At 40.0% G+C, this 19,080-nt stretch overlaps 2 protein-coding genes across 2 annotated transcripts; both read left to right on the plus strand.

The window, feature by feature from the left end:
- Positions 1 to 5,360: 5,360 nt before the first annotated feature.
- Positions 5,361 to 18,613, plus strand: LOC138958825 (ER lumen protein-retaining receptor 2). The gene is made up of 4 exons (XM_070330127.1): positions 5,361 to 5,517; positions 6,298 to 6,557; positions 15,158 to 15,410; positions 15,856 to 18,613. The coding sequence occupies exons 1-4, from the start codon at positions 5,427 to 5,429 to the stop codon at positions 15,888 to 15,890; spliced, it is 639 nt and encodes a 212-aa protein (XP_070186228.1). The 5' UTR covers positions 5,361 to 5,426; the 3' UTR covers positions 15,891 to 18,613.
- On the plus strand, positions 11,539 to 14,065 carry LOC138958291 (uncharacterized). The gene is made up of 2 exons (XM_070329401.1): positions 11,539 to 12,849; positions 13,171 to 14,065. Exons 1-2 carry the CDS (start codon positions 11,720 to 11,722, stop codon positions 14,063 to 14,065), a joined length of 2,025 nt encoding a protein of 674 aa, XP_070185502.1. The 5' UTR covers positions 11,539 to 11,719.
- Positions 18,614 to 19,080: the final 467 nt, after the last annotated feature.

Raw genomic sequence — 19,080 nt, forward strand, 5'->3', positions numbered from 1 at the left:
GCACACACACACACACACACACACACCTCAACCCATGCACACACACAGAGTTCTGTTCAGAACTATTCTTCACCACACTTGGAACTCAAACTATGGGGAGGAAAACCAACCCTCACACCACTTGTGTGCGCCCCCCATTTTGTGGACCGAACCAAGGCTATGGGCAATCTCCGTAATTGCAAATAATTGTCTGGCGAGTTATAGCTTCCTGCAGCCGAGGGGACACCCTCTACGTCGAGTGCTATTTTACAGGTGATAGAACATCGATCAACGCTACAAAACAAACCACTAAGCATAGGCGCAAGAGTCGGGTATAATTTTTAAATTTCATATTTCTAAAAATGGGGTTTTGCTTCTTGTTATGTGTTCTACTGTGAGTACAAGCGTACTGGTTATGTTTACGCTTTGATGGCTGACGGAGTTGCATTCTGAGTTCTGTGAGATGGGGTCGGTCATCAGTATCGGCCCGTGACAGAAGAGTCCGGGATATTTTTTTAATTTCACATTTTTTAAATACGTTTTTGCTTTAAAAAAAAAGAGAAGATATGTTCTACTGTAAGTACAAGCGTACTAGTAATGTCTATGCTTTGGTGGCTGACTGAGTTGCATTTTTGTGTGTGTGAGTTATCTGAGGTAGGGTACTAACTAATATATATCGGCCTTCCATTGTTTGACAAGGGCAACAACTCCTTGGTGTTTTTATTACCGAGGTGATTGGGTTGCCTGTAACGGGACGAGCGACAAGGGCTCGGAGGCTTTAACGCTCCTCAGCGTTATACCTGTTTTGCCTGTGTGCCTGCCAAGAACCTCCTCTAACCTCAGCCCGAACATCCCCCCCCCCCCCTCCTATCCCCTTCCACCACTAAATAAAAAGATTTGAGGGCGTGTGATTGCTTATCAGCACATTTTCTTAACCGCACTCGCCTTCCCTAGTAAAATACATGGACAAAACTCGAAGTCTGAAACAGAACTGGCGGCGGGGTGAAGACTGAAGGAGAGACTGACGCTGCGGGTGGGGACGGAAGTGGAGCGGGCCGGGTTGGGGGGGGGGGGGGGGGGGGGGGAGATGAGTATTTAACAGAGCAAGTGCTGTGACCAACAAACAAAAAATATCCCCCCCCAAAAAAAAAGAAAACCACGAAAGAATACAAAAGACAAAACGAAACAAAACACACAAAAAAACCACACAAAAACATTGCCTCCTTACTAATTGGCACTGGTAGAGAGCGATCAATATTACAAACAAAACCATGGCATTTGTCACTTTAGTGTGGAATGCAATCTAATACATCAAGTCATTCTCGGTTTTCCCAGCGGGTGAAATGAGTTTTCAAGTAATTGTTTATTGACATAAACTAAACACGGCGAGGTGACTAAAATGGAAAGCTTGTAACTTGTCAGAATGTGGTTTTTTAGGATCTAAGGGGAGATTTGAAGTTTGTTATCAACTTGAATCGATCCCTGATTGATTTTTAATGTGCCGTTTTAGATGCCGGGCTCCCTCCTGTATGCAGCGTTGTAACGTATTACATTATCACATGTTGACACCTGCCATCAGTTTCCATGGAAATGATCTCAAACAAATCCGTTTACAAACTATGTGCTTCGTGTTCCTCTTACTTGCTCATCTATTTGCTTTTATTTGTGATCCTGAAAGGTTCTACCTTTTAACTCGTTTTGAATAAAAATCATTTTACAAACCCGTTATTCAGGATATAGAATACAGACTTATAATTCTTACTAAGAAACATCTTAACTACTTTTCATTTTAACGAATTATCATCTCAACCCCACCCCCTGCCCTCCTCTCCTTATTTCTTTTTTTTCCTTTCTTTTTTGAAAGCGGACAAACACTCAAGTCCTTAATGGCTTAAAACCGTAGGACTTTTAATATTAATTTTACTATGTGTGTGCCGTGTGTGTGTGTGTGTGTGTGTGTGTGTGTGTGTGTGTGTGTGTGTGTGTGTGTGTGTGTGTGTGTGTGTGTGTGTGTGTGCGTGTGTGTGTGTTTGTGTGTGTGTATGAGTGTATGTATCGAGTGTGTGACGGCCTCTGTGTGTGTGTGTGTGTGCGTGTGTGTGTGTGTAGTAATATCTCTTTTCCAATACTTTGCAACACATGATTGTAACCCAAACAAAACATGTACCCGTCCCCCTTCTTTTATTAAAACACAGCTTCGGCCCCTGTTAATTTTAATTAACCAATTTTCTTGTGCAACAATTCAAACTGGCTTCGCATGCGATTATAGTATATGTATGGCATAGTTTAATACACTTACAAGCCGTACATGTTCATTGTTTTTACTGTTGTTTTTACATTTAGTCAAGTTTTGACTAAATGTTTTAACATAGGGGAATCGAGACGAGGGTGGTGGAGTATGTGTTTGTGTGTGTGTGTGTGTGTGTGTGTGTGTGTGTGTGTGTGTGTGTGTGTGTGTGTGTGTGTGTGTGTATGTATGTGGTATGTGTGTGTGTGTTTGTGTGTGTGTGTGTGTGTGTAGAGCGATTCAGAGAAAACTACTGGACCAATATTCATGAAATTTCACATGAGAGTTCCTGGGTATGATATCCCCAGACTTTTTTTCTCATATTTTTGATAAATGTCTTTAATGACGTTATATCCGGCTTTTTGTGAAAGTTGAGGCAGCACTGTCACGCCCTCATTTTTCAACCAAATTGGTTGAAATTTTGCTCAAGTAATCTTCGACAAAGCCAGGACTTTGGTATTGTATTTCAGCTTGGAGGATTAAAATCTAGTTAATTAGTTCTGCTCATTAAAGTTGTCATTAAAATTGATTTTCAGCAACAGATTTAAAAATGATTGCATCGTATTCCTCAATTTCTCCTGAATTCAAAAATATATACATTTGTCATCATTTTCACGCGTTTTCATTCACAAACACCTGGGAAATAAATCTCATGTTCCCCATGCAATAAATCGAGGTGGTGAATGGGTTTGAGCTTTCAGGTGAAACGTGGATTGTCAAAGTAAAAGCCAATCAGGCTGATTGTTTGATGTGTGGAACCATCGCGGCTTTGGATTTGTGTTTCCGATGACAACGATTGTAAGCATTCACTCTCAAAGACCCTATCAATGTTGATAATTACCGCGGTGACTCATGGTCAATTTGCAACTTATCTCTGTGATCGCAAAATCCACAACGAAAAGTCATAAACTCTTAAAAAGAAAAGAAATATGCTCAACACTTACTGAACTCCCACGTATGATCGCAGCTCTGTACATTTTCACGGACTGGGAGAAAAGCGTCAACAAGCTACGTTTGACGTCACATACAAGGTTGACGTGTTATCTCGAGCTACTGTGACGATGCTTTGTGGCCCGGAGTTGGATTCTAAAAATTCGTCTCCCTGTGGGCTATTGTGCATTTTGTTGCACAACCAAAATGATGACAAAAACGATGTTTGGTGGCTTGTCGTCAGACCAGCATTTTGTTGTTGGTCCTCGGGGAGCTTATCGCCTTTTGTCTCATATTTATCAACCGCGGCCTTCGGCCTTGGTCGATAAAGATGAAACAAAAGACGATATGGTCCACTTGGACCAACAAAATAAGCTGGTCTGTCAACAAGCCACCAAACATCTTATATTGTCATCATTTTCACGAGTTTTCATTCACAAACACCTGGGAAATAAATCTCATGTTTCCCATGGCCATGCAATAACTCGAGGTGGTGAATGGGTTTGAGCTTTCAGGTGAAGCGTGGATTGTCAAAGTAAAAGCCAATCAGGCTGATTGTTTATGTGTGGAACCATCGCGGCTTTGGATTTGTGTTTCAGATTTACACTCGTTGCTTTTTCAAATAGTGAACAGCTCGCTTTCGCTCGCAGTTCAATATTTAAAAAAACAACTCGTGTAAATATGGTACGACACAGCAAGCCATGTAGTATTCTCTCTGTATTTTACTGAAAATGTCCTGCATTCGAGGCAGCCGCAAATTGAAGACGCTTGTTTTGGAACCTCGATCTCTTCTAAAGCCTCGTGCAATCTATTACGTCAAAGCAAAGAAACGTCACTCTGAAAGTGTGGCGTGACGTGTTAGTTCTAAAGATTCATCGAGGGTAATTAGCGAGCGCAATTTGTGTTTCTATAATGACGTTTGTCTCGGTGACTTTGGCATCATACGCAGTGGAAAAACAGGTCCCCTGCCAGACTTGCTTGACATGACCTCATTTACATGATATATATACACACGTGTGATTTGAACGATTATTATCTCACGGGTGTCTCTCTCACGTATGTAGGATAAATGTTTTTATATCGCTTCACGCGCCTTGTTACGTATGCAGTGTACCGGAGACCGGACACCCCCAAAAATAAAATTCGCAAAAACAAACTTGCAGACACTAATTTACACAAACAATCAAAATAAGCAAGAGTGACCCCGTTCTTGATCTCAAATTGAAGAACAACTCATTTTCTACCCATACACATTTATTTGGTTCAGCTGTTGTGCCTAGCAGTGTTGTTTTGTCATTTTGAAGAAGACAGGTGTCAGCCCGCTCGTCAGTCAGAAGCCGTAAAAGGCCTGTTTTGGCGTCAGTTTTTGTTGGCTATGTGGGTAAAAACACTGTAGTTTTGTAATGTCTTATTTTAGTGTCTGCAAGTGTGCTTTTGCGAATTTGATTTTGGGGGGTGTCCTAGGTCTCCGGTAGGCCTACCGCACTGACTGCATAAACATTATGAAAAATGAAACTCTTTATTTCATACGGTAGGGGAATGAATTACCTTTCTGGTAATATACTTGGTTTTAATATAACTGGCCGCATCACAAAGATCTACAGCTAAATGTATCTGTGTACTTTTTTTATGACGGGTAGTGTAGAAGTGACATCAGTCACATTCCCAGAGATCAGCGGCGGCTGAATTCGAGTTCGGCTTTTGCGGGGAAACAATTCAAACATTCCTAATTAGAAAAAGTCACAAACAAGTTGCGTCCCTTTAATAACCAGCAAATTTATGTTTACGGTTCTTGTAGCGATGGCGGTTCAAATGGAGTTTTGCCGCTCTCTTAATTCAGCTGAATTTGCACAGAAAAATATAGACTTCAGATGTGCATACTTATGTTTCAAACTTTTGGTAATTTACAAAGAGCTGATTACAGTTTTGGCAACAGAGTCTTGAAATAACTTTAGCGATTAAAACTGAATTAACCACAAAGTAAAGACGAACCGAAAGAAAGAAAAACCACGAAACTAAACTGTTGCAAATTTGCAACAGCATTGTTGGCACCCTGAAATTTATTGTTGTATCGTTCTTCAAGTTTTGCGTAAATAATGCAGACGTGTTTCAAAGCAAAGAAAGTTTACGGGAGTTGTGCCCCTTCGTTACCACAATGCCACGCGCGCCACGTCCGCAGCCGCCATTAGAGCTGAACGTGGAAGTGTAGCAGACGCACTAATCAGTCAAAATGAATATTTTCAGGCTTGTCGGGGATATGTCCCATCTCTTGGCAATTATTTTGCTATTGTTAAAGATGTGGAAAACTAGATCATGTGCAGGTAAGGTTGTTTATTTTGTTAATGATGCCGCTTTTTGACACTAGTTTCTTGGAACTCAACACCACAGTAACCGCTGCCGGTTAGATTGTTGACACTTGTTCCAAGTTGTTTTCGGAGGTTTTCCAGCGCAGTTCCAGGCATTGTTAATCATTGTTCTGCTCGCGTTCTGATCGAACTATTTTTAAAAATGGGCAAATAATGTTTGTGCAATCACAGAGCTTTTACTTTTATATTGATATATTCCCAATCACTTTTGAAGGAACTGTATGGAGGAACGAAACTGTACCTCAGTGCGTTCCTGTCTACACAGCTCCTTCAATGCTTCAGCCAAGTTCAGGCACTTGACACGTATGCAGGCGATTGTAGTCAGTGCACGTGCATCACGTCACACAATAAAGTTTGCAACTCTAACTCTAAGTACATTCTGCTTTAAAGTAAATCAAGGTGTAAATGTTTGATTGCACAACAACCAATAGTGGCAATACACTATAAAGTTCATCAAGCCTTTGTTCAGGTTGGTGTTATTACTTTTGTTTTTCAATACTCTTGTTGTAAGTTTGCTCGGTAGAAAATCTATGAACTTGATGATTCATTGACCTTCCCAAGCCGACTCATAAGTAAAATTTGTACAATAAGACTAAGAGGTGAAGCCAATTAACAGCTGTGTTCATTTGCCAAGTACTGTGCAATTAGCGTGTAACTTCCTGTTTATATGATTTACATACAATGTCTATTTCTTCAGGTATGCTGATATGTGTGGTGTATTTATTTGTTGAACAGGTATCTCTGGCAAGTCTCAGATCCTTTTCGCATTGGTGTTCCTGACTCGTTACTTGGATTTATTCACTACCTTCATCTCGCCCTACAACACTGCTATGAAGGTTTTCTTCGTTGGATCTTCCCTCTTCACTGTGTACCTCATGTTCGTCAAGTTCAAGGCTACATATGATGCGAATCATGACACTTTCCGCATGGAATTCTTGGTGGTGCCAGTTGGTGGCCTGGCGTTCTTGGTGAACCACGAATTTTCTCCCATGGAGGTAAACACTAAATACTACATGTCTTCTTGTGGTTAATATGGAATGTGTTATCTGAAGTTCTTAATTAAATCTTGCTTGTTTGTGTATTTTATTCTGATTTCTTTTAGTTGTAGTCTGGTTTTTATTTTGCTGATGACTTCTTAAGTTCTTTTTTACTGGATTAGTTTATCAATACACGACTTAGTACTAGTTTACAACAACTGTACATCCTTTGGAATGCATGAAGAATGAAACAGACATGTATACATTTGTTTCCAATGGTTTGGAGGCTTTCTTGGTAATATATCACAGAGGTGAGAGGTCTTATGAGTGTGAATACTCAGATGAAATCAAAAGTAGGAAGTTCTGCTCCTTGGTCGAGAGCCCAGGGCATGTTTGCAATTGCATCTAAAGCAGTAAAGTTAGGAATAACTTTAACACAGCACAGTTGGAGGTCTATGATTTTGATCTTACCCTGAGGCAGTGTCAGTCAACTCTTAAGTGCATTGATTGATCTGATGTCGGTGGTGTTAATTGCTTCAGGCATGAGTTCTTCTGCAAGTACAGCAGCTGGCCGAAATTACAATCTTATCCAGATTACTCTTTGTAGTTGTACAGTTGTTCTGTAGTTTGTATCCTTATTTGAATGGGTGCATGTGTTTAAAACTGATGATTTGCTCATGTATGTTGAAAAGCGGAAGAAATACGTTTCCAGTTCTGCTCAGTGGATAAAGCTTTTATTTTTAGTCTGACACTGTGTTCTAGACTAAATGAAAATGTCCAGACATATATATATGGCCTTGGCTCAGAATTGGTGTCTAGAAACTGTGACAAAAAGTGTTTTTCAGAAAATGTTGTTTTTATAAACTGCACCTCAAAGAGAAAAAGATGACAAAGACAACCCAACAAGTCTGGAAGTAATCGGACATTTATTGTGTTAACAGTGGACAAAAATGTGCGTACATGCTGTTCATCACACTTACATCATGTCACAAGATAAACATGCCAATTAAAAGGAAACCTGAATAAACAGCTTACAAATTTCAGTTGTAAATAATGACAAAGGAAGCCAAAAGGATAAATATGTACAAAATTCAAAATAAAGTAATTGGAATTACGTTCCCGACAAAAATAAACAGCAGGACAGTTCATCACCTTACAACAATGTGAGGGCCTCAGTTAAAAATAGCAAAAACTTACAGAATTATCAGTTAATATACATGGAATCACATTCATGTCCCAAGTAGCATCTGTAGCAGATTTCAGAGTGATAATGCAAGCAAATATTTACTTTTAAAGCAATGAAATGTTGAATTGTATGAACAGCAAGTTTCTATTCAGTACAAAAACTAGAAAATCAAACTTAGGTCGCACGTTATCTAGAAAGTCATCTGAAACATCATGTCAAGTGACATAAATTATCATGTTATCATCAACGAGACAAAATTCAAGTTCGTGAACAAGAAACAATTACATAAATTACTCATCCATCTTTTCTGTTCATCACTTTACAGCGTGACAAAGTCACATTTCACATATTAGTATCCAAACGGAACAGAGCTAGAACACAATACACATATCCAGAACACACACATCAAAGGAGGGTAACATCAATGGCAAAAAAAAAGCTTGTAACTTGAAGCACTCAAAAGTTATCACATGAAAACTGGAGATGTTCATCACATTACAGCAAACTTGTCAAAAAATTGAACATAAATGACTGTCCTGTCTGCATAATTCATTTAACATGTCATTAAACAAGTTACATTAGGTGGCAGACATAAAATATAGAACATTGGAGGAAAAAACCGAGCATAGTAAGATTTAGTGACGCCAATAAGAAAAATGTTCATCACCTTACATCACAAGATGAACACATAATGAGACCCGCAAACCACTTTGGTGACAGAACATAAGCAAAATAAGTGAAAATGGAAGAATATATATGACTTAAGATTAAAAATACTCCAAATATGATATGTTCAAAAAAATAATGTGAGATAGAGAACACTTTGGTGTTTGTTCATAACTTTACACAAATCAGATTGCAGAGATCTGATGTAAGATGATGAACTGTGCATGCTCATGTGACTTGAAGACATTTTGTAATTAGTTGAACATCCCAGATTTTGAACTTGACACAAGTAAAAGGTAACTGTTTAAAAAATTCCAATCAATGACAAAGGAAAAAAAAGTTACCTTTGTTCATCACTTTACACATATTTGGCAATAGATGCTTGCTGTAAGGTTATGAACTACGCCAATTAAGTAATTCTAGGAGATAAGTTTGATTTTATCAAAACTATATGAAGATCCGTGGTAAACAATTAGATTAAGGCATTTTTTTCATGACTGATTTCTAAAATAACAACAAAAATTGCTAACTTTTAGATCGGTGTAATTTATTTGTTGAAAAGTGATGAACTACGTCGACATTAGGCATTGCATTTGTCTATCAAAATAACAACATGCTGACGGTTTTATTTTTTTCAAATTATTGGTGAAATCATGCCAGTTATGATTATTTCTCCAGTCTTTCATTAAATTGTTTCTATAAAATGTAAGTTCATCACTTTACAAAAGATCGATACACTTTTTTTTTTTTTTCACATGTAGGAATCGAATTGAAAATTGTCTCAAGATCGGAAACTACGCACAAGTACTTGCTAAACAATACAGAAAAACAAACATCGTTGCATTGTGACAAATTAACAAACTACAAACATTTATTCATAGCCACGCAGTTCATCACTCTAGATAACACAATTACAGCAAAACATTTACCTTTACGTTCTCTATTTCCTTCGTCCATGACGACTTCATTCACAATGACGCTTCACCCTTTATTGATTTCGCGCCTAAAACAATGGAATGTGACCGCTCACACCTTTCCGATAAAGTATTAGTCCGATCAAAAATGTAGTTCATCACGATGCATCTTACAGCAAATTGACACATTTCACCTATGAAGCCATTTTCTGTACAAACTACAACGCAAACCATGAATTTTGATCCAGCAAATAATACTCGGGTCTAGTCTCATCAAATATTTGAGTGAACAACGGCGATTGTATTTTTTGATAACTCATTGTTGTGAACGATTCATGCGCGTGTTTCCTTACGACAATACGTGATGAACATCACTTCGTTTGTTTCCGGAAAATACTCGGCGATGCATTGACCGTTTCTGCCCGAAAGATACTTTATGATTTCATCAGCCTTTGCAGAACAGGAAAACTTTATTTTCTATGTTATGTCCTCGAACACTATCGCAATAAATTAATCCAATTAGACCCACTGTAAAATGTCACAAACAAATCGAGAAAACTCGGCCGATAGTTAGCACAAATTGCGTCACAGCGACCAAAAGAACAACATCGGCTATCGACTTGAAGTGAAAACCGAAAGGTAAACATGTCTTAGATCCAAGAAATCTCTTTCCGTTGTCCTTCTGTGGCTCTGTTCACAGAAATTAGGCCATGAATAACCCGAGTGGGGGGAAAATGGAGTTCGACGCCATTTCTGAGCCAAGGCCATATATTGCTTTTACCACTTTAACTTAAACCTTTGCTAACACAGGTGGGAACAAGAGTATTGCTCGTATACAAGTTATAGTTATACTTATAGCAATAAAATACCAAACATTGTTATCACAGCCTAACTGTGTTGGTTTTCAGGACTTTTTTGTATTGAATTTGTCAGTGTCTTCAGTGTGAAATCTGACTTTTAAATCCAGAACTGCTAAAAGTAGAACTGAGTTCAGAAAAATATTCAAAAAGGAAAAGAAAAAACTTTGATTCTTGTAGCACTAATCGTATAGTAAAGCATGTCAAGCATACACTTTTGTGCAGAAAACAATCTGCTTAAATGGGCTGCATGACATTTTGAATGTGACTGTGAGATGATGTCACTAATTATGCAGTGTACTTTCCTTAAACTATATTCTCCATTTCCCCAGTGAAGACAAGGCCTGCAAAGTTTCAGCTGCAAACAGGATAAGGGCTCATTCTTCTTTGGTCTTTTGCACAGCATACACAATGAGAAGGGAAATAGTTTGCTCAGTCCATGCAAGTCAGTAGGTTAGATTTTTGTGCAGTCACATGTATACAGACATGAGACTTGGTCACCACTCGATCCTACTGAATGTCTGTGTACACATGCTTGGCTCCTTTGTTGTAATGTAAAATGAGTGTGTGTGGTTTTCAGTAGGACTCTCATATATTGGGGCGGGGATATAGCTCAGTTGGTAGCACGCTGGATTTGTATTCAGTTGGCCGCTGTCAGCGTGAGTTCGATCCCAGGTTCGGCGGAAATTTATTTCACAGAGTCAACTTTGTGTGCAGACTCTCTTCGGTGTCCGAACCTCCCCCCGTGTACACTACATTGGGTGTGCACGTTAAAGATCCCACGATTGACAAAAGGGTCTTTCCTGGCAAAATTGCTTAGGCACAGTTAATAATTGTTTACCTATACCCGTGTGACTTGGAATAATAGGCCGTGAAAGGTAAATATGCGCCGAAATGGCTGCAATCTACTGGCCGTATAAAATTTCATCTCACACGGCATCACTGCAGAGCGCCTAGAACTGTACCCACGGAATATGCGCGATATAAGACTCATTGATATATATAAATTATAAACTTAAGGGAAGAGGTGGCACGAATTTTTTTACTAAAATCCTTCCAAAATGTGTTTTGGGTTTCCTGCAATATTAGGTACTTTGAACACCCTAGATTCATTGTGTCATGTTTATTTTGTCAATTGTATCGTATTTTTTGCAATAAAGTGATGAATTTCAAAGTGAGTGCACATGCATGAGTGATAAAAGTCAGAAAACTTGCTGAAAAATCGATGTTTTCAAGGGCTTGAAACAGCCACTTTTCTTCCAAGAAGACAAACTCGTTGCACTCGACACGATCCATCGGGAATTCCCGTTTGCTGGTGACGTCAACAATACCCCAAAATAGCCCGTTATTTTCGCTCAACTGTCAGAGCACAAGCATACTATCCGCGACAGGAATTCCCGGATTTGCAAGATTGACCGTCGATCTATGAGAGCTCTTCTCTGGTTGGTCATTGTAACTTACCATGGCTACTGGCGCATGCGCAACAAGCCTTATCCGCTGTAAACACAACATCGGTTTGTCGATCGAATTACACTACCGTCTATCAGTCGGCCAGCAATGTTCACTGCAAAATTCAACGATAGAAAGAGGTTTGTGGGGCAGGCATCGGGCAAGAGGAAGAAGCAGCTTGCATTAGCTCGAATAGCCGAACAAGAAAAGTCCACGGGCGATGAAAACGCGCCCCGCGAAGTTGGCGCAGCGGAGTGTGTCGTTTTGGATGGTGGAGGTGATGCACATTTTTCTCATCGACTTCAAGTCGAACCTCGGCCAGTGTTGTGCGATATACACGACAACCAGCAGGAAATAGAGGGTGCTTCAGCCTCTGCGAAGAAGCTAAGAAGATTCAGTGGTGCCGATGACTTGCAGAACGCACAAGTGCCAGCCGATGTGCCTGCTGAACCGAAACGTACATGGTGTATCGTTGAGTGTGGTCAGCTCAACTCGCTATTATCGGATGTGAAGTGCCCGGAATGCGAAGCAGGACATTTAACGATACGCGTTGGAGAATCCATGGGCTTGTCCCAAGAGTTAGCACTTTGCTGTGACAGCTGCCAGTACAGACGGTCAGAATTTTCTTCACCTAGAGAGAGCAACCGCAACCACATGAAGAATGTTCCCTTTGACGTGAACAAACAGATTGTCCTATACTCGCATGAGATTGGCAGTGGGTACTCAAGTGTGGAAAAGCTGTGCACAGTGTTTGGCATGCCCGTGATGAACAAAAGCTCATATCAAAGAATTGATAAAAAGGTCAATGCCAGCATCTTGGCCGTAACAAATGTCACACTGGTGGAAACTGTTGAGCATGTAAATGTTGCATACAGGCAGACCTTTCCTCAAGGTAGAGCAGATGTCCAGTTTGACGAAGAGGATGAAGACGCTGCCTGGGAAGAAGATGACGGTATTCTTTGGGTAGATGTTGCCTTTGATGGCACCTGGCATAAAAGGGGTTTTTCATCACATTATGGTGTAGGAGTGGTGGTTGACGTTCTCACTGGGTTGGTGCTCGACTTCTCTGTAAAATCCACCTACTGCCACACATGTGCCATGAATAAGGAGAAATTGGAGGAGATGACCCCTGCCCAACAACTGCGATGGGAGCAGCAACACCGGGCTGAGTGCAGCATCAACCACCAGGGATCTGCAAAGTCTATGGAGAGGGATGCAGCGTTGGAGTTATGGGGAAGGTAAGAATATAATCTGTATACCCCCACCATAGCCTATCTTTTAATTTTTGAAGTTCAGAACAGAGAGAGAGAGAGAGAGAGAGTGCACGAAGATTCGATTATGAATTAGTGACAATAACAAAGTTTATTTATAGCCTTTTATAACAAAACAAGAACAAAACAATACTACTGTGAAAATATTTTGTAACACAACACCCCCCCCCCCCCCCCCCCTTTATAACTTTATAAGCAAATCCTGAACTCATAAATTGTGTTCTGCAAGTAGAGGTGCACAATTTGCTTGCCTACACAATGGGTTTTCTGATTTTTACTGTGCTGCAGGTCTGTTGAGCGTCACAACCTCAGGTACAGAACTATGCTGTCGGACGGAGATTCTACGGCTTTCAATGCTGTGGCTGCAGCTCAGCCCTACGGTCCCACACGTCCCATCACCAAGCTGGAATGTATCAACCACCTCCCCAAGAGAATGGGCACAGCTCTCCGCAAGGCAGCAAAGGATGAAAGGCTTGGTGGAAGAGGGGAGGGGCGACTAACAAAGGAAAAGTGCCAACGCTTGCAAAACTACTTCCGTAGCGCGATCCTCAACAACCTTGAAGATCAGCGAGCCATGGAGCAGGCGATCTGGGCCACTTTCTTCCATGTAACTTCAACGGACGAGGACCCTCACCATGACAGATGTCCAGCTGGGCCAGCCTCATGGTGCTTTTTTCAAAGAGCCAGGGCAGAAGAGCAACCACCACCTCCACACGCAGAGCACAACGGCACCGCCTTGTCCAGGGAAGTCTCGCATGCTGTTCTGCCCATCTACAGAAGAATGACCAATCCCATTCTTCTCAAGCGCGTGGCCCATGGCAAAACCCAGAACAGTAACGAGTCTCTGCACAATGTCATGTGGGGACACTGCCCCAAAGAAATCTTTGTTGGGAAAGGCCGGGTGGAAGCAGCCACCGCTGAGGCTGTTGCGAAGTTCAACAGAGGCAACTTTGCACTGGCACAGGTCATGGACCACATGAGCTTGCCAATAACTGATCTCGTGGAGGCTGCTTTGGCCAAGAAAGACAAGGTTAGGATTCAGAAAGCAGAGAAAGCAACAGCTGTGGCCGCTGTGGCAGCCCGTAGGGCAAGATGTGCGGGTCGTCAACGCCAGCTGGAGCAGCAAGAAGACCAGGAGGGGGAGGTGTACGGAGCTGGACTGATGGGAGACGGGGGAGAATAAGTAACTGAACCATTTCAAGAAGTCTGTGAACAATACAGGAGCACTCATATCATCTTTATTTGGCCATCTGTCTTCATCTTTTTTACAGAAACATTTCACAAACTTTCAATCACCATTTTCTCAGAATATGATTTTCAAGGACGGTAACCACGCGACGAAGGTCTTCACTTCTCATCTACTTGTGGTAGACTACCAATTTTTTCACCCCAATCATTGTAAATGAATTCGCCCCGTAGTTACAGGAGCGCTTTTTCAAAAAAATTATGTTTTTTGTTTTTTATGAATTAGAATAAAAGCCTGACATAGCATTTTCATGCGAAAATATAATGTCGGCCAATTTTTTTTTTTTTATGGAAACTAAGGCTGATACTCACAAAAATGCTCTGTAACTACTGAGAAACGCTACTTGTGAGTTCATAACAACAAATATGAGGTTGTTAGCTTGAGAAATTTCTAAAATATCACGCTAGAGCTGAATAGACCGTTTCATGTTTTTTTGTCAAAAATCGAGCGTTTTTACCCATAAAAAGACCCTCAGGCAATTTTTTTGCACAAATGAGTCTTTTTATGTGTTTTTGCTTGATAATACGTACAAATATTGCAAGAAAAAGTGCAAACATCCAGTAGAAATTTTTCGTGCCACCTCTCCCCTTAATTAAGTGGTCAAATGAAGACCTAAACTAGGTATGTACATAGTTATTGCGAGGCAATTGTTTGAAATCACAATGATATGCAATTCTAAAGGGCTAGACATGTATGTGTTTTGTCTGCAAATGTATAAGCATGCATCATTTGATGTCTATGTGTCCGAGCCCTCAGTTTCTCACTCCACTCAACTCCCTCTTTGATGTCCGAGTCTAGACGTTAGTGTGTTTGCATTTCGTATACATACACATACTAGATCGAATGCAATTTGTTTAACATAAGATTTGAGCTACATGTATTGCAGCTCGTGTGATGGCCTTATATAATGAGGGGGACAAATCACATTTGCTGCTGTTGGAAACAGTAAGTTGTGTAACTTTAACAAGTTTAAGATGAACTGCTAAACATGTGTGAATTAATAATGCTTTGTCTTGAAATTCTACCCAGATCCTGTGGACCTTCTCCATCTACCTGGAGTCAGTGGCCATCCTTCCCCAGCTCTTCATGGTCAGCAAGACGGGCGAGGCTGAAACCATCACTTCCCACTACCTCTTCGCCCTTGGCTCTTACCGTGCCCTTTACATCTTCAACTGGCTCTACCGCTACTACTTTGAGGGCTTCTTTGACTTGATAGCTGTGGTGGCTGGGTGTGTGCAGACCATTCTCTACTGCGACTTCTTCTATCTCTACATCACTAAAGGTGGGTGTTGTAGTTTGTTTTTCTTGCAGTAATAATGCAGTAAATAAGAAAGAAAATGAACGCCCAAGCAGATACCTCCCTTGTAATGCAAATTAAACCTCGATCAGCAAGTTCCCAATGACAACCCCTCCATTTGAAGACTGGTTTTTCGGGACATTTTCAAGGTAGGGTTTACTCTACATGTATGTGATACAGCATCCATGAATTGACAAGTCTGCGTTGTCTTTAAAATAGTTTTTTCAGTGTGACAGATTATGTGCTTTGGAGACCCCAAGTTTATTACTCGCATGTCATATCTGGTGGTTTTTTTCTTCAGGATATAGATTTCTTGTAAAAATATATATTTCCCATTTTCAGGGTTATTTATTTACCCAATACCTATAGTGTTAATAAAGTGATGCAATCTGTTACCAGAATTGACACCTGTTGCCATTTTGTGTTTCAGTTTTGAAAGGAAAGAAGCTCAGCTTACCAGCCTAGTGCGAACGTAGCACGACAGACACCAGTGAAATTATGGAATGGATGAGGGTTTACCTGGCTTAACTGTCCAGACGCTCTGCTGCTACTCTTGACAGCTGTCGTGGTGTGCTACAAAACTTTCTAGAACTTTGGTGGGAGGATGAAACGCAACAGTTAGTTTTAGATCTAATTATCAATTTATAAGAGCAGTGTAATCCACAAAGCTTCCTGATTATTGAAAGAACCTTTCGTGTGAAAACGAGTGAAGTATGCACAGCGATTTCCTCCCAAGTTCTGTTGTAGCAAGATCAGAGCAGTTTCTCTGTATCTAGCACTGTTTGGTTTAAAATTGGCGGTGTTTTTGTTAATTTTGTGCTGCAGTCTCATAATCCCATTTGAAATTGATTAAAGTCTTAGTATTCACTATTTAGTTGTGGAAGGTTTTGTTTCATCATGCTTTGTTTTTTTTACAAAGCAATGTTAGTAGCTGTACCTTCTTTACTTGCACCACAACTTCCTGGCCCCCTTCATCTCCGACTCATATTCTCAGTTGCTCTTATTTTGCTTCTAACATTATATTGCAGTTGCATGCCATACGAGCGAAGTAGATAATTCAGAGTGAGAATTTGTTTTTGTAATCGTTGTGACCCTTACATCTATCTGATTCAAATATGAATATCTTGTCATTGTGTTCTGAATGCAAACAGTCAGATAAACAACACTGACAACTTCACTTAGCCTTTTTTTTTAAATTTATATATTTTTTTCTACCCACTTTATTTTGTTGTTGATTTGGTCTGTTTTTTATTCAGTGATCAGAATCAGCCCCATTAAATATGCCTAAAGCAACATTGTCAGGCATGTAAAGGGTTACTATCCTCGTATTGTGCATGGAGCAGGTCTAATTTGTTTAGAAATCTCTTGTATGATGTCGCACTTGTGTAAGCAAGCTGTAAGTAAGAAGGATGTGTCTGGCTTTTCTTCGTCGTCTGTCATCCTATCATCTGTGAGTGTGTTTGAGCATGCATGGTTCTGTAAGTGGGTGAGTTTCTTAAAATAATTGATTTTCTTTTCCAAGGGTGAAAGTACTTTTGGCTGTGGTGCAGAGGGTAGTTTTAAATCGTGGTAAATGGATAGTTGCATATAATCACTGGGCCGTTTATCTCGGTTACTTTAAAGGGTGCTTTCTTTTTCTCGTACTAGGTTTACTGTGTTCTGGATATTATTAATATTATACAATTTATCTTTTTCTTTGTCCTGAAGTGACTGTCTGCTATGTTACTTTCCAGTTGGGTGCAGGAGTGCATTGAATTTTGTGTGTGGAAGGCCAGCTAAACAGATTTTGAACACTTCTTCTGTCTAATCTTCTTTTCCTTTGGGGAATGGGTTTATTATTTGTGTCTTCACACAAGAACATGTTAAATCTTTGTTGAGCAAAAGAGAAAAAAACTATTTGGGAAAAGAAAACATGCTTTATTAACCTAGAGACGTTCTAGTCCAGTTCTGGTGTTTCTTTATATTTATCTGTACAGTATGACAAAACCTGTCTGTAGTTTCAGTAATACCTAGTACTGCACAGGGTTGTGTAAATGTGAAAGGAAAGTTACTGGTTCTTGTGTTTGCTGTGACGGATGAGTGTGTGGAACATTTTGTTGATTTTAATCATTTGTGACTGAAACTGTATTATCATTACATTGTGCCCCATCAGGAAGTTTAACTTCTGATTTTTGTGACAATTAAAAGACACATCAAATACAACTAAACAATTTCGGAATGTCATAAGATTTTCCCTGAAGAAGAACACCAATCAGCCCATGTTAAGACCTTGAAATGTATGATCAAAAAAATCCCAGATCACTGTTCTTTGATATGAAATGGGTGTCTTTTAAGCAAAATATGTGCAGTTTTTGTTGCATGTTAAAAAAAAACCAAGGATGGTAAATTTAAAACATTTAGTAGTGTTTGTTTAATTTGCAGAATGTGTAATAAGTCTCCACGCTGGGGAGATGGTAGTTTCAAAGTATGTTAATGGCTTGGCTTACTGAATGTGAGGTTGATTGTGTTGCTGTAACTGTGTGTAAAACAGGGATGAAGTTATATTTATGCTTAGTGTACACCCAGCACTTCAACGATCTTGACATCAAGTTTCGGAAACTTTCTGTGAAGTGTAAAACCAGTAATCCTTGCCAACTGCTAAATAGACCCAATGTATCTGTCACACTAGTTCAGCATTGTGTCTACATTGCTTTCATTAAACACAGTTCCAGATAATTACATCCAAGTGTTTGATGTATGCACTAAAGCCGAGTTGTAATACTCGTATACATGATTTGCCTGTCCATCATTCAAAGCAGAGAACTATCAGATAACAAAAAGGCGCGTTGACTGTTTGATTAAAAAAATACATCTCATTGATGCAAACATTTGAACTTGTCGGTGGCATCTCTCTTTTTGTACATATATTGGGCGTGTGGAAAGACTGAATTCATCATAACATTTAGCTTTCTTTGTAATTGTGTGTTTTGTGTATTTGCATGTACAATTTATATTGTTACTGGTGTTCTGTTATCTAACGTGTTTATTAGAGTGACAGCAAAGCAAGATACACCCACTGTTTCGGAAGGGAAGCATGGGCAATCGTTGATGCATGTTTCAAGTTTATGTGAAGAGTGTCCACCCTGAGTTTCAGCAGGAAACTTTTAACGGGAGACTGATTGTTTGATGAAATAAAGTTCTCATTTATACTCGTGGGTTGAAATGTCAAGTTCTCTTTATTGCTGACACTTTTTGTTTTTTCTCCTTTCCTTTGTAAGTTTGCAAGGTTAAGAAAGTGTGTGTAGTTGCATAGTAACTTGCAGTGTTAACCTTCACCGTGGGTCGTGGACGACTCAGAGCCTCACAAAATCGTCTTTATCTCGGAAACTATTTGGAGTTTTTAATTGAGACTTCATGCCCAGTGCCCAACTTTTGAAAGATTATCTTTGTAAATAAACGATGACGTAATTTGAACTACACAGTCCGGATGATGTGGGGCGTGGACGACCCATATGGAATTCCGTAAGGAATTTTACGTTGTTTATCCTTATTGGATGGCGTGGGTCGTGTACGACCCATTCTCTGCAAATAGGCAGCAATGCATTTATCCCCAGTTGGACGGCGTGGGTCGTGTACGACCCATACTTTTTACGTTAAATCCTTCTTTTTTGAAAGT

Source organism: Littorina saxatilis, linkage group LG2, assembly GCF_037325665.1.
Source record: "Littorina saxatilis isolate snail1 linkage group LG2, US_GU_Lsax_2.0, whole genome shotgun sequence".
Classification (NCBI taxonomy): domain Eukaryota; kingdom Metazoa; phylum Mollusca; class Gastropoda; order Littorinimorpha; family Littorinidae; genus Littorina; species Littorina saxatilis.